The sequence below is a fragment of the Fonsecaea nubica genome, assembly GCF_001646965.1.
Source record: "Fonsecaea nubica strain CBS 269.64 chromosome Unknown Scaff46, whole genome shotgun sequence".
Lineage (NCBI taxonomy): Eukaryota > Fungi > Ascomycota > Eurotiomycetes > Chaetothyriales > Herpotrichiellaceae > Fonsecaea > Fonsecaea nubica.
This window is the reverse complement of record NW_019173719.1, coordinates 187782-201238: the sequence shown is the minus strand read 5'-3', so window position 1 is coordinate 201238 and position 13457 is coordinate 187782. Positions and strand designations below refer to the sequence as shown.

General features: G+C 53.0%; 5 protein-coding genes across 5 annotated transcripts; 3 read left to right on the top strand and 2 right to left on the bottom strand.

Moving 5' to 3' along the window:
* Positions 1-578: 578 nt before the first annotated feature.
* Positions 579-3806, top strand: AYO20_06981 (hypothetical protein; the record flags this gene model as incomplete). Its single annotated transcript, XM_022645269.1, has 2 exons — positions 579-1382; positions 1461-3806. The coding sequence occupies 2 exons, from the start codon at positions 579-581 to the stop codon at positions 3804-3806; spliced, it is 3150 nt and encodes a 1049-aa protein (XP_022498817.1).
* A 472-nt stretch (positions 3807-4278) lies between these two features.
* AYO20_06980 (hypothetical protein) lies at positions 4279-5832 on the bottom strand (the record flags this gene model as incomplete). Its single annotated transcript, XM_022645268.1, has 1 exon — positions 4279-5832. One exon carries the CDS (start codon positions 5830-5832, stop codon positions 4279-4281), a length of 1554 nt encoding a protein of 517 aa, XP_022498816.1.
* Positions 5833-6646: 814 nt separating this feature from the next.
* AYO20_06979 (hypothetical protein) lies at positions 6647-8150 on the bottom strand (the record flags this gene model as incomplete). Its single annotated transcript, XM_022645267.1, has 2 exons — positions 6647-7257; positions 7313-8150. The coding sequence occupies 2 exons, from the start codon at positions 8148-8150 to the stop codon at positions 6647-6649; spliced, it is 1449 nt and encodes a 482-aa protein (XP_022498815.1).
* A 1111-nt stretch (positions 8151-9261) lies between these two features.
* On the top strand, positions 9262-9699 carry AYO20_06978 (hypothetical protein; the record flags this gene model as incomplete). The annotated part of the gene is made up of 1 exon (XM_022645266.1): positions 9262-9699. One exon carries the CDS (start codon positions 9262-9264, stop codon positions 9697-9699), a length of 438 nt encoding a protein of 145 aa, XP_022498814.1.
* A 1263-nt stretch (positions 9700-10962) lies between these two features.
* Positions 10963-12829, top strand: AYO20_06977 (hypothetical protein; the record flags this gene model as incomplete). The annotated part of the gene is made up of 5 exons (XM_022645265.1): positions 10963-11211; positions 11269-11584; positions 11640-12077; positions 12143-12621; positions 12749-12829. 5 exons carry the CDS (start codon positions 10963-10965, stop codon positions 12827-12829), a joined length of 1563 nt encoding a protein of 520 aa, XP_022498813.1.
* Positions 12830-13457: the final 628 nt, after the last annotated feature.

The window sequence follows — 13457 nt, the reverse complement described above, 5'->3', positions numbered from 1 at the left end:
AGTGAGCGCCAGCAATACGTAATGTTCCTACGCCGGTGAATGCACGAACTGGTTCTTCACTCCATGGGTTCAGAAAGGCTGACATTTTGGTGACAGCCTTGTGCGATGGAAATTCTGCCAGTCTTGTCCAACAGACGTTGTCATCTCTGGCAGTCTGACGTGGTCAGGGTATATTTCCCCCTGTCTGTTGCTCCCGTTAGCCTCTAGCCCCGATCCATTCCGCCCTCTGGTGTCGTTCAAAGACGCGTTGGCAGATGATTGATCAGGCTGAGACCTGGGAGCGCAAGGCAGCCAATCAGAGGCCGGCACACGTCGGCCTTGGCGGTTTCAAAGTGTTTACCCACTGCGTCGCGCCCGCAGCATTTGTGCATCTCCTCCCCCATCACTGTTTCTCTAGAAGTTCCCTCATACTGGCTTCTGTATAATTCATTGAACCCTCTGGTCTCTCAGCTGTCGATCCCGCCTGCAAGCCATTGGCGGAAGGGAGAGAAAAAAACCACTCCACCGCCCCTTTTCCCGACGATCATCCCGCATCCCGCCTCCGCCTCCCGCATCGAGCCAGCCTCGTGCTAGCGACAATGGAGCAGCAGGTCCTCCATCTCCTGCAAGCGACGACCCGACCAGATACATCCGTCATTAGAGATGCCGAGCAAGGGCTTCTTCGGCTTTACCCCCAGGCAGAGTTTCCTTTTGCGCTCCTGACGATTGCTTCGCACAATGATGTCGAGCCCAGCTCTCGCAAGGCTGCATTGACAGCTTTAAAGAACTACGTCTCGGCCACGTGGTCGCCGCAGTTTGACGAGACCTTTGCAGGAAACGTGTATCTCAATGACGAGGCAAAGTCCAGCGTCCGTGACCGGGTCTTCGCCATCTGCACGCTTGCAGGCGAGGAAGCACCCAAGGACGCAAGTATCCAGGCGCTAGCAGCGGGTGTCGCCAGCAAAATTGCCAGTGTTGACTTTCCCGATGCGTGGCCCTCGCTGCTACCCTCTCTACTCACAATCCTGAATACCTCGACAGATGATGCGCCGATCCACGGCACGTTACGCGTCCTCTCCGAACTGGTTGACGAGGGCTTGACAGACGAACAGTTTTTCTTGGTTGCCCGAGATCTCGTCAATGCCTTACAGCACGTTGCGGTTGATAACTCTCGCAGTCTGATAGTGAGAGCCATGACTCTCAATGTCTTCAGAGCTTGTTTTGAGATGCTGGAGATGGTTATGGCCGATCACGGAGCGGCAGTGAAGGCCTTTCTGAACGAGTCGCTGAAGGCGTGGATGCCGTTCTTTATGGAAACGCTGAAGCAGCCGCTGGACCCTACGATGAAACCTGATGACGCATCATTCCGGGGCATTGTCGCCCTAAAAGTTCAGGTTGTAAAGGTACACTACTCCATAGAGCTCGAGAAATAGGAGATTTCGTGGCTAACGAGTTACAAGACACTCGACAAACTCCGACAGGTCTATGCGCAGGCTCTCTCTCCAGATGTGTTGGCACTGTTCCAGATCGTCTGGGAGGAATTGGACAGGGTTGCTGCGATCTATGCTCAACTCTATATCGACGGCACTGCCGAAGGCAAACTCGTCGACAGCGACAATCTACCTTGTAGTCTGGACGCCCTTGTTCTTGAAGAACTCGACTTTTTACAAGTTACTATTCGAGCCCCGTCCGTACGCAAAGAGCTTACCGCGCAGATGCAGCAACTCGGCGAAGCGCAACACACGGCACCCTGGCTACAAGAACTGATCCGCGTTCTGGTCCTGTATGCCCGGGTTCCGAAGGAGGAAGAAGGCTTATGGGAATACGACTCCAACTTGTATCTCTGCGAAGCAACATCACTCACAGCAAATTACACGCCGCGGGCGGCATGTGCGGAGCTGGCAGTGCGGAGCTTGGGCGAATGGCTGAAGCAGACTCCCATAGCGGCAATGTTGTTTTTCAAGCAGCAGAACCTGTCGGGCCAGACATCAGCTTGGAAAGAACGCGAAGCACTTGTCTATCTCCTGAACCAATGCCTTAAAGACATCGACGAAACCGATGGGAAGCTTACTCCTCAAAATTCTTCTGCGGTGGTCGAGGGACTTTCAGATACACTCCAACACCCAAATCCCTTTATGCGGGCGGCAGGGCAAATGGCCGCAGCGTGCTTCTTCAAGGTTGCCAGCGGCGAAGAGTTCCTCGCCGCCGGCGCTGTCGCGTTCACGAATGCTGTGACGGCCTCGTCGATGGACGAATCCGACCTCGTTAAAGTCGCCTGCCTCAGCATTCTTCACGACTACATCGAAGCCCTTTCACCGTCCGTGACACGGCCGATGCAAAATGCAGTGATCAATGTGGTGGGCGAATACATCTCCTCACATGACCTTCGCGATGAGCTCGAAGACGCGGACGACGTCAAAGCTGCGTTGATCCAACTCCTGCGTGACGCCATCATGCTGGATACATCCACGATAACTAGTGAAGGGAATAATGCCATTGACTTGTTCTTCACACTGGCATCAGACGGGGCGTCAAATTTCCAACTCTTCACCCTCCTCACTGAGGCTTTTGAATCGATCGTCTCATCGGTGTCTTTGTCTGGGCAAGAACCGTATGTGCGATTGTGCGCAAAGACCATCCCATCCCTAACGGGTGCATTCGACATCGCCAACATGACTCAGGAATCTGCATTGACGAATCTCGCGGCGGAACTCGTCTCTGCACTCGCCGAGTTTGGATCCGACCCTCTACCTACTGGCTTCGTGCAAGCTGTGATGCCAAAGCTACAACGAGTACTTATGGAAGCTGTTGAGCCTGAGCTTGTGCGCCCAGCCACCTTGGCACTTAACCACATGCTGTCCAAAGGTACACAGCAGTTCTTGTCCTGGACGGACTCTCAGGGGAAGTCTTCGGTCGAAGTGACACTGACCATCATAAATCGCCTGCTCAACTCCCCCGATGTAGACGAGAATGCGGGTCAAGAGGTCGGTGGGCTTGCGTCAGTATTGGTCACCAAGTTCGGAGCAGACAAGCTCGGACCATACCTGATGGATCTGCTGCGAGCGGTAGCTATTCGCCTGGCCACGGCGGAGAGAATACAATTTATCCAGAGCCTGTGTATGGTTTTCGTGGGGCTCTCCCTGGCGGCTCCAAAGGAAGTTATGGATTTTCTGAACGAGGTCAACATCAACGGCTCTAACGGGCTGAATGTGGTCTTGACAAAGTGGCTTGAGAATTCTGTGCACTTTGCCGGGTTCGACGAGGTGAGACAGAACGTGGTAGCGCTGTCGAAGATCTTTGCACTGCACGATCCCAGAGTCCACGCCGTGAGTGTCAAGGGGGATCTGATCGTGGATCCTCGGTCAAGCGGACGCATCAAGACGAGATCACAGGCCAAGCTGAACCCCGATCAATGGACGCAAGTCCCGGCCGATCTGAAGATTTTGAAGATCATGGTCGACGAGCTCGCCAATGCCGCGACCTCGAGATTTCCCAATCTGGCGGCCGCTCAAGCCGCCGCTCAGGGGCTGGATGAAGAGGACGAAGACGCAGAAGACGCCGATGACTGGGAGGACGTCGGCTCGGCGGGCGCCATTGACCTGGCCAGTGCGAGCGTGCGCAACGAGCTGATGGCCCTCGTGGGGATTTCTGGCGACGGCACCGACGACCGAGACCTCAGTCCCACGGGGTCCCGAGCCCGAGACGAAGAGACGGTCGACTACTTGTTGCAGTGGTTCAAGAACGAGGCCGGCCACGACGGGTTCGCCGCCTTGTTTGAACTGCTGAATGAAGACGAGAAGAGCAAGTTGAGGGAATTGGTCGCGTGAACATATTTTTTTCCAAGATCTAGATGTCCCACTCTTAGAGAAGGAAGAAATCATCTCCATCCTTTCCCAGGTTTCCCAGGTTCCTCAGGGAGCATTTCTCGGTTTTTAGATGTGCATCGGCGGAAGGGGGGATGGGGAAGGCTTTGTCTACACAACCACCACTATTACTACTCCTATTAATACTGCTGGCCTCAGGCGTCTACATACCCAACATATACATACCTCGGGTATCTATCCACCTCCTTATTTTACCTATTTTACCTCAGAGGGGAGGGTGTAAACAGTTTGTGTATACGTAGAACGGTGACCCATGGACGTTGGATTTCTTGGGGAATGCGACGGGAATTTCTCGATGTTCTTCGAGTGAGTGAATGAGCGGGTGAGTTTACTGAGTAGAGGATGAGGATTTGATTTCCATGTCAACCGTGTCTATCTACCTACACAGTATGTACCCCATCACCGCTTGGCCTCTTCACCTCTTTACCACCGGAGCAGTCCTCTGCGCCCCGAACTTTTCGTGCCATTTCCGCTTCTTCTGGCTCTGGCTCTGGCTCTGAGCCTGCGCGTCCTTTGCGAGGCTGCCCGCCACGCCGGAGGAAGGAGATGCGAATCTCAGGACTTGCACACCTTGGTCGTCCCGCGCCACACTGACGCCGTCGACGGACGATGACACCGGTCCTGAGATGTCGCAGTTCACGGCCCAGGAGTCCGGAAGCAGCTGTGTCCACTCGGAGATGAATTCGTCGACGCGCAGTACCAGTCCCCCTTGGGCAGGAGACGAGTCGGCGGAGGAGTTTGAGACAAGAAGTGACCGTTTCCGGGCGTGGGACGAGAGGAGCCACTGTCCGACCACTTCTCGGCTGAGGCTGGGGTTGAATTTTAGCTTTGTATTGAGGAATTGTTCCTCACTGATCGAGTCGAGACTGCTCGGGTCCATGTCGAGTAGTGAGGGGACATCACAGGTTTGGGGGTCCCGTCCGTGGTCTGCCACCTCATCTGTAAATCGGCGTAGGATGGCTAGCGTGACATTCAGAGCCAGAGCACGTCCTGTGTCCGTCTCTTCTGCTTCTGCCAGCCCGTCAAGCACAGCACGGAGGCTCTCTCCAGGCAGGACGTGGCCGTTCTTCTCGAGGTTGACGCCTGAGATGGTACATTGCTGTAGGAAGTCCTTCCAGCGCCGAAGTAGCAAGGTTGGCGTGGGTAGGTAGACCATCTTCTTGTCTTCCTCGCCCTTTGGCGCTGTCGGCGGGGGCAGCTGGAAGATACACGACTTCCTCATCACATCCCGGATCAGCCTCGTCGGAGCGGGAATGTTGTCCAGCACGTTGCTCAACGATACCCCCTCGGACCCATTCAACCTGGTCCCATTGCCTATACGGCCTCGGTCAAGAGGATCGACATCATCATCCACGTCGTGATGTAGGGGTGTCAATTCATGAACTCTTCCCTCAATCTCTCGTTCGTCCGGTTCCACCTTGATCAACTCGAGAACATTTCTGACTTGTGCTCGTGTCGTGATACCACCACCTCTGGTACTGGAACCAGCAGCCTTGGTCAAGGTAGGCCCATCACCATCCTCATCCGCACCAGCCATAGAGGTGTCTCCGTATCCGCCTTCATCTTGGCCTTTGTCGTTGGCCCGCGGTCCGTGAGACAAGTAACTCGTCTGCGTGATGTAGACGCTGTTACTCGTGCTGACCTGCTTGACAGCCCAGATCTTGTCGTCGGTGCAGAGATGAAGAAACCCTTCTTTTCCCTCGGTGTCCCGCGCGGACGGGATTCCTCCTACGCCGAACCCTTTCTGTAGTAGTCGCTGTCCCTGTCCCTGTCCCAGAGTTGGAGGGCCAATGTCCACTGACGACTTGAACCATAGTTTCCGCCTCTTACTCGGATTCTTAATCTGCGTCTCCACATCGTCGAGCAGCTCAGGCGGTAGCTCCAGTAGACGGAGGCTCTGGTGCGGGAACATGGAGGAGACGGGAACGGGAGGGAAGGTCAGAGGTTGTGAGGACGAGGTCGTGGACATGGTGCTGTCTATCTCCTCTATCGACTATCCAGGCTCTGCGAAGTACGTTGGAATAAACGAGTTACTCGCCGAATGGTCTGATGGGGTTAACTCCTAGGTTGGTTGGCCATGACCATGACCGGTGTATCGTTGCACTATGCATTATAGTGTGCGTTGGACTTGGGGTTTAACGCGTCCAAATTGAGACGCGTCGCGGCACCGCAGACAAACGACGTCATTCCTCCTCTCGCCCATCACCATTGGCGACAAACGACCACCACCATCACCACCTTGAAGGCATTTGACAATAGTCACCTACACGCATTTCCCATGCCATAGCCGACAAAGATGGCATGTTTCAACTCCTCGCCGAGACGTTGGACGGAGATGGATTGCTGCGTTACTTTTCTTACATGTCCTCACGGCGGCCATTAACCACCGGAAGCAACCATATTCCTCCCTAATAAAATGACTGATCACTGAACAAGCAGTGTCAGCCGCTGGTCATCTCTCAAAAAGATATTGTGTACAGGTGACAAAAAGAGCCTCCCACCAACAGAGAGGTTGCCCAAAATACCTGACCCCGGAAATGGTCGACACACACAACGCCGCCAACTCTCGTCCATGTATGCATCATGCTTTGGCTCAAGATGTTTGGATCGCTCGCTTTCTATCCCATATCCCATGATCCGTTATCTGTTGCTTTTTTCCTGAATTCCATGATCCTCTACCCGAGACCGCTGTATCGTTGAGCTCGACAGGTAGCCACCCACGAGCAATGGTTGTTGCATTAAAATCCCATTCTTCGTCCACTTCAGCTATCGTCGTCTCCAGATTAACCAGCAGGAGCCTTTTTCTCGCCCTTGTTGACCAATTTCACACCTTCCTTCTTCGGGGCGACGGCTGCCATGGCTTCTTTGTCCTCCTCCCATTGAGAGCCCACCTGTTGGAACTCGTCTTCGAGTTTCTTGACCTGTTCGGCGTTTTCTGTTTCCTGCTTTTCACGTTCCCGTTTCTCACGCTCCATTTCCTCCATGTGCCGGATGTCATCCACCGAGGGTTCGTACAAATGCCACACGGTATAATGTGGAAGCCCTACCACAGAAAATCCCATGCGTCGGGCCATCTTTCCGAACCCTTCTGTCTCGGCGTGCCTTTCGAAGGAGAAGGCCGGAAAATGTACGCCAGCACGGAATACCCGGGCTTTGGCGAGGATAGAAACTCCGCCAACACCGTCCAGTTCCATCTCGACGTCAGGGTCTCCGTAGGGGTCGCGGAGGTAGGCCAGATGAGGGCGCCACGTAGCATACTCTGCATAGCCTTCAACAATGACAGCATCTTCGTCCAGTGATTCGGCGAGGGCAATGGCGGTCTCGGATTCTTGCCACGAGTTGAGATCGTATGGTTGTTCACCACCCAGCCAATCAGGTAGGGGCCGCCAGATATCTGTTCATTCCTGTTAGTTGGAGACACGACATGGATGCCACTCAGCTAGACTCACTCGGCACAATTACATCCTTGTCATGCCGCATGAGATCCTCGATAATGGTGAATGGACACGTCTCGACGTCTGCATCACGCCAATAGACCCAACTATGGTATGGTCTCAGAGCCGCACTGAGCAGCCAGTTCCGTGCCCGCGCCATCAACTTTCTTCGGCTGGCTTGAGCCGCAAAGCCATGTCTGCTTTCCACATCTTGACCGACGGCCTGTCCAAAGTCCTTGTGTATCACCGAAATCTCGCCATACGGCTGTGAAGGATCCGGGTCGGCTTGCAGTGCTTCCAGCATTTGGGACAGCAATTCTTCGGTGTTATCCTTGGAATCGGAAACGAGAAAAGCTAGGTCAATGAGGTGATGTGGATAGGTGAAGTTTCTTAGATGGGCGAAGAACATCGGTAAATGGGGTGCGGCGTCTCGCAGGGGGGTGCAAAGGAGGACACGTTCTTCCCTCTCCCAACCCACCGACGTTCCCTGGACATCTTCGAGATCGTAGTACCGCAGCGTCTCGATATCATCGTATTGAAACGAAGGGCTCGATTTATTCGACAATAACGACAAAGTGGAGTCGGAGGGAAAGAACAAGTAGAAGGCTAGGGAGCATGTCACCAGGACAATCAAGGCCAGCCGGATCAGGCGAGACCGGGTGTGGAGGGCTCGTTTTCGAGGCTCGAATTTTCGTGTAAAGGAAGAATCCACCTTCTCGTCCTCGACCAAATCTGGCAGACCCCAAATATACTTGCTTTCGAGGTCGGAGCGGTCACTGTATGGACGATAGATGTCGTCATCTCGTTTCTTGTTGGCGGCGTAGCCATTGGTAAAGGCGTGATGCCTGTTCATCACTCCAACTCATCACAACCCCCTCAACCTTGTATCTCTGGTGTGGTTCAGCTCTTGAAGTGGCGGCCGTGTGGGAGGACGTGATTCGGTAACAGGAGGTGGCTGCGGATTGAGAAAATCGGGGATGGCGACAACTTGTTTAGCAGGGGCTCAGATTTGAAATTTGGCCAGCTGAGCAAGAGGAGGACACGATGAAAAGGGAGGCGGGTCTGAGGGTAACAACGAGAGAAGTTGAATCGAAGGCGTGGTGGGTTTCTGGAAGGGGGAGGTCGGGGAAGGATGAAGCCAGGTGTGAAAGTCTAAGGAACTACGAAGTCGGGGCGTCGTTTGTCAGGGTACGACAAAAGAAATGGGAATTTCGAGATGCTCGGGACAGGTCAAGGGAATTCCCAATGGATGGATGGTGAACTAGTTGTACCGCAGTCCGCCGCAGGGGAAACCTGTCACATTTTCAGCTGCACATGAATCCACAAGGCATCGATGCGAGTCTGCAGGGCCGCAGTTTGTCCCCAGAAAGGGAAATTCTGTATGACATGACGCGGCCAGCGACACCGAGTGCGGATGGTGGTGCAGCTATTTTCAAACAGGGCAGTCTGTATTTATTGTCTGCACATCTACATGAATGAAGAGAAGATTCGAGTCCGGCTCAGCATCTGTCGTCCGTCTGAACATGTCTATCTACGGTAACACAGCATGCTAGAAATTACGCCAGTCAAGATGCCACGATGCATGAGGCTCCCGCAGGCAAAAATATCGTGTCTGACAAAAAAAGATGCTACAGTCACGTACTTCAGTATCTAGACAATGTCACCCAGTCACTGTTACGACTACATACTCGGCTATCAGATATAGAGGTCTCCCTTTTCCTGTTTTCAATCAACAGGATTGGGTATGTCTGATCTGATGGCCACTTGGCCAACGATGGCAGTGCTTGGGTGCTTCAGGCCACCAGTCCACTTCTGGGCTTTGATCTTCTAATACGATGTCTTTCTGCGAATTTACGTTGTGCATGTTGCTTTACTCCCGCAGACATCCGATGAAGGATTGAATACACTACCACTTGTACGGGAATCAACCAGAGACCGCCCACGACCGTCCAGTCCGCATCGACATGTCTTTGCGTGAGCAGCTCCTCGCCACAGCCAAACGATACCTCGACGCACACAACCAGCGCGACTTTCCTACCATCGCTGCTTGTTGCACCCCATCCTGTACCCATCGAGGTGGACCTTCTTCGGTTAAGGGCCCGACTCGCAACAACGACGAGTATGTTGCATTCAATGTCGAGGTCTTCAAGATGATGCACACCTACCATGCCGAGATGACGGAAGCCATTGTCGACGAGACCACGCGCAAAGTTGCCCTGTTCTTGCACGCCAAAGCCACTGCGGACGCTGGCGAGTATGACAACGAGTATATCATCACGCTAACCATGAGCGAGGATGGGAAGTTGGTGGACGATCAGTATGATTTTATCGACAGCCACACCATGATGCAGTGGATAGCCAAGCTGGGCAATTTCGGACAAGAAACATGGGAGAAAAAGTGAAAAAGCTTCGATAAGGACTGGGCAGATGGTTCTAAACAAAAACATACCTCGGACATGCATTGCGTGCATACCTACCTACATCACCTCATTCTTTACCACGACTGCGCTGATTCCTTATTCTGCCTGCGGCTCTAGATGACGTACTGGGCACCAGGAAAACCAAAAAGAGAATTAGACATCGGGTTTTCGTATCCGTCAGAAGTTTTTCTTCCGCCTCGACATTCTCTCATTTGGCCGTCGCCTACAAGCTTCGAGCACACCATTTTGGTATCAGCTTGCTCAATCGATATCCATTTCAAATAGTAAAGCTTTGGTGTGAGCTCACTGCTCCTCTCTGGACCCATTTTGTCTTGTGTTCATTCCCACCGGACCGCCACCACCGCCACCAGCTCCCGAACCCCCTAGGAATTCTCCTCGGCAGACGCAATAGGGAACCCCTCCAGCGTCACCCAGTCAGAACCATAGTGGCGGAGAGTGATAGATCCCTAGGCAAACACAAGAACAGAGGGCATTTCATCCTGCTGACGGCGAAACGGCCGACCCTACAACCAAACTGAAAGAGCTTTTCCCTCGTCCGCCTCTTGTATCTCATTGGGTCCCTGTGCCCTCAGCCGTCCCGCATCCCGCGCTGCTTGGCCTCTCCAAGCCTCTCCCAAGGCCTTGAATCTCCTCCCGCTTAACCTTATCCCATCTTGGCCCTATCACCAGTGGGTCGATGGTGGCTCTGTGGCTTTTGCTGTTTGCTCTGCTTGGACGATGGATCGCCAGCACCACGCCTGTGTCGTCACTATGCCTGCTGGCGTTTGTGATTCCTACCCTACCTTGCCTTGTCGCGCGCATCAGGGCCACCCAGACGACATGCACAAGGGTTCGTTCTCCATACTTTGGCCTCATGTTGCTTGACTGCATGGCTGTCCCCTCCCCATCCTTGACTTTTCGTCTAAGCTTTGCTTGCCCTGTTACGTTGGCATGCTTAGTTTTTCCGTCCTCGCACCCCCATCACAGCATTGTCGCATAAAGGTGCATTTTCCTCACTGCAGCACGCCCCGATCTTTCGCTTCTTACTCTCGGGTCTTCTCTTCTCCTTTGGCAGCTGGTATTCCCAAAACAATCACATGCAGGCGATAGCTCGTCTCAGTCCTGATTCTCTGTATTTCACCTGTTTTATACGGGTCATTCGCGCGATCAAGTGGCGTTGATCCATTTCATTGAACCATTCGCAACTACATTAAAACTGGGACTGGAAGGGCCACCGACGCAAAAATGTCCGAGACGTATGAAAAGAGGGAGCCCGCCTTTGGCGAGGGCAACGTCCTCAAGCCCGATGAAGCCATTGATATAGAGGCGAGGCGTGATTCTACCATGGTCCATGGTCGCAAAATGAGTAGAATCGGCCCGCCTCCGAGGATTGGTTCCTTGCCCGATACTTCGGGATCTGACGATGAATATGGCAAGCTGGTCGCAATGGAAGCCAACGATGCCATCAAGTATCGGACTTGCTCCTGGCAAAAGGTTATTCATAGTTCCATGCCCAACAGATTGTTTACATAGTGGCTGACGACAAGGCAGACTGCCGCTTTACTCTTCTCCGAGTATATTTGCCTGGCCATCATGTCATTCCCTTATTCATACTCGATCCTCGGGCTGGTGCCCGGTATCATTCTCACGGTTGTTCAAGCCGCTTTCGTCCTCTACACGTCTCTGGTGGTTTGGGAATTCTGTCTTCGACATCCTGAGACTCGAGACGTCTGCGACATTGGACAGATGCTGTTTTGGAACTCGAAATGGGCGTGGTACTTTACAGCGGTCATGTTCATCTTGAACAACACTTTCATTCAAGGGCTCCATGTTCTCGTCATTTCGCGCTATCTCAATACCATGAGTGGTATGTATTTTTTTTTGAGTATCTATAGTTTTGATGGAGACTGACCCCGTTCTAGGCCACAGCGTTTGCACCGTGGGCTTTGCAGCCATCGGCGCCGTCGTCTCGTGGGTTTGTTCCATGCCCCGTACCTTCAGCGCGCTGTCGAAACTTGCCGCCTTTTCTGCCTTCTTCACTTTTGTAAGTGTCATCCTTGCTGCTGCTTTCGCCGGCGCAGAGGGCAAGCACGGTACAGCTGGCTACAATCCCGATCCGAACCACGTCAACGCGGCGGGTGTGAAACTCGGTGGTGAGCCGCTGGTCCTTGCGGTGCCTATGGCCGGGACAACGTTTGTTGCAGGGATGAATGCCTTCCTGAACATCAGCTACACATTCATCGGACAAATCACGCTGCCGAGTTTCATTGCCGAGATGAAGAACCCTTATGATTTCCGCAAGGCGCTGTGGCTCGTCACCATCTGCGAAATCATTTTATTTAGTCTCGTTGGAGGCATTGGTAAGACCTTTTCAGCTCTAAGCCATCCGCAACGAGAAAGAATACTAACTCACCTCTTCCCGTAGTCTATGGCTATACCGGAACTCAGTACAACACGGCGCCCGCGTTCGGCAGTCTGGGCAACGACATCTACAAGAAGGTCTCGTTCTCGTTCATGGTCCCGACGCTCATTTTCCTCGGCGTACTCTACGCCTCCGTGTCGGCGCGGTTCGTGTTCTTCCGCCTCTTCGACGGCACGCGACACAAGTCCTCGCACACGGTTGTGGGCTGGGTGTCCTGGGCCGCCATCCTGGCCGCGACGTGGGTCCTGGCCTTTATCATTGCCGAAGTCATCCCCTTCTTCGCCGACCTGCTGTCCCTGATGAGCAGTCTGTTCGACTCCTTCTTCGGCTGGATCTTCTGGGGTGTTGCGTACCTGCGGATGCGGCACGCGGATCTGGGCCCGGGCTTCTGGAGGAAGAGGGGCATTCGCGGGTGGATTGGGTTCCTGATGAACATCTTCATCATCATCGTGGGGGTCTACTTTTTGGGCGTGGGCACTTATGTGAGTATTTGACTTTCCTTTGCGTGGTCCCTTGTTCGAGCAGACTATCGGAAGGACTTCATTAGTGGATGAATATTCATGTGCGAAGAATCGAGGAGATTACTAACGTGTGATCAATGCGGTATAGGCCTCTGTCGACAGTATCGTCTTGGATTATGAGAACGGCAACGTCCGCGGCGTCTTCACCTGCGCCGACAATTCAGTCTAGACACAGTTCTCCTGCCCCTTTAGTTACAATACCGATCATCGGAATGGGCGTATTTGAACAAATTGGAAAGGATCCACCAACCAAACAACAATCGACACCGGAAAAAGATGGCAGACCAGAAGAGGGCCTGGATATAATGTATCGAAGACTTGACATGTAGCCTTGGAAGATCACTCACTCACTCACTCACTCACTCACTCTCCAGCACAGCAACAAGGCAACAAGAAAACCCCCAACAGACAGACAGACCCCGCGACGGGAAGAGATCCGAATTCGACAAGACAAGACAAAGACATGTGGTAAAATCAACTATACTATCTATACTCTCTATACATGTAATAAGTCGCGTGAAATGCGCGAAATTGCGTGAAAAATCCCCCAAAACCGCAACCAAGTCTTTACGCCGCAAAACAACGATAGGAAATCAAAGAATTCGGAAGGAAATCTAGACCTGGGGGGAACAAAAAACGGGTTCTTTGGAAAAGAAAAAAAAAAGTAAGAGAAAAGTAATCATGCACGTACGTGTTCAATAGGGTACTAAGTAAAGTCGGAATTTGTATCGATTAATTGTCGGATGAGTAGGCTGAGAAAGTATTCTAGTACACTTGGGTCATGGATGGTATGGTAT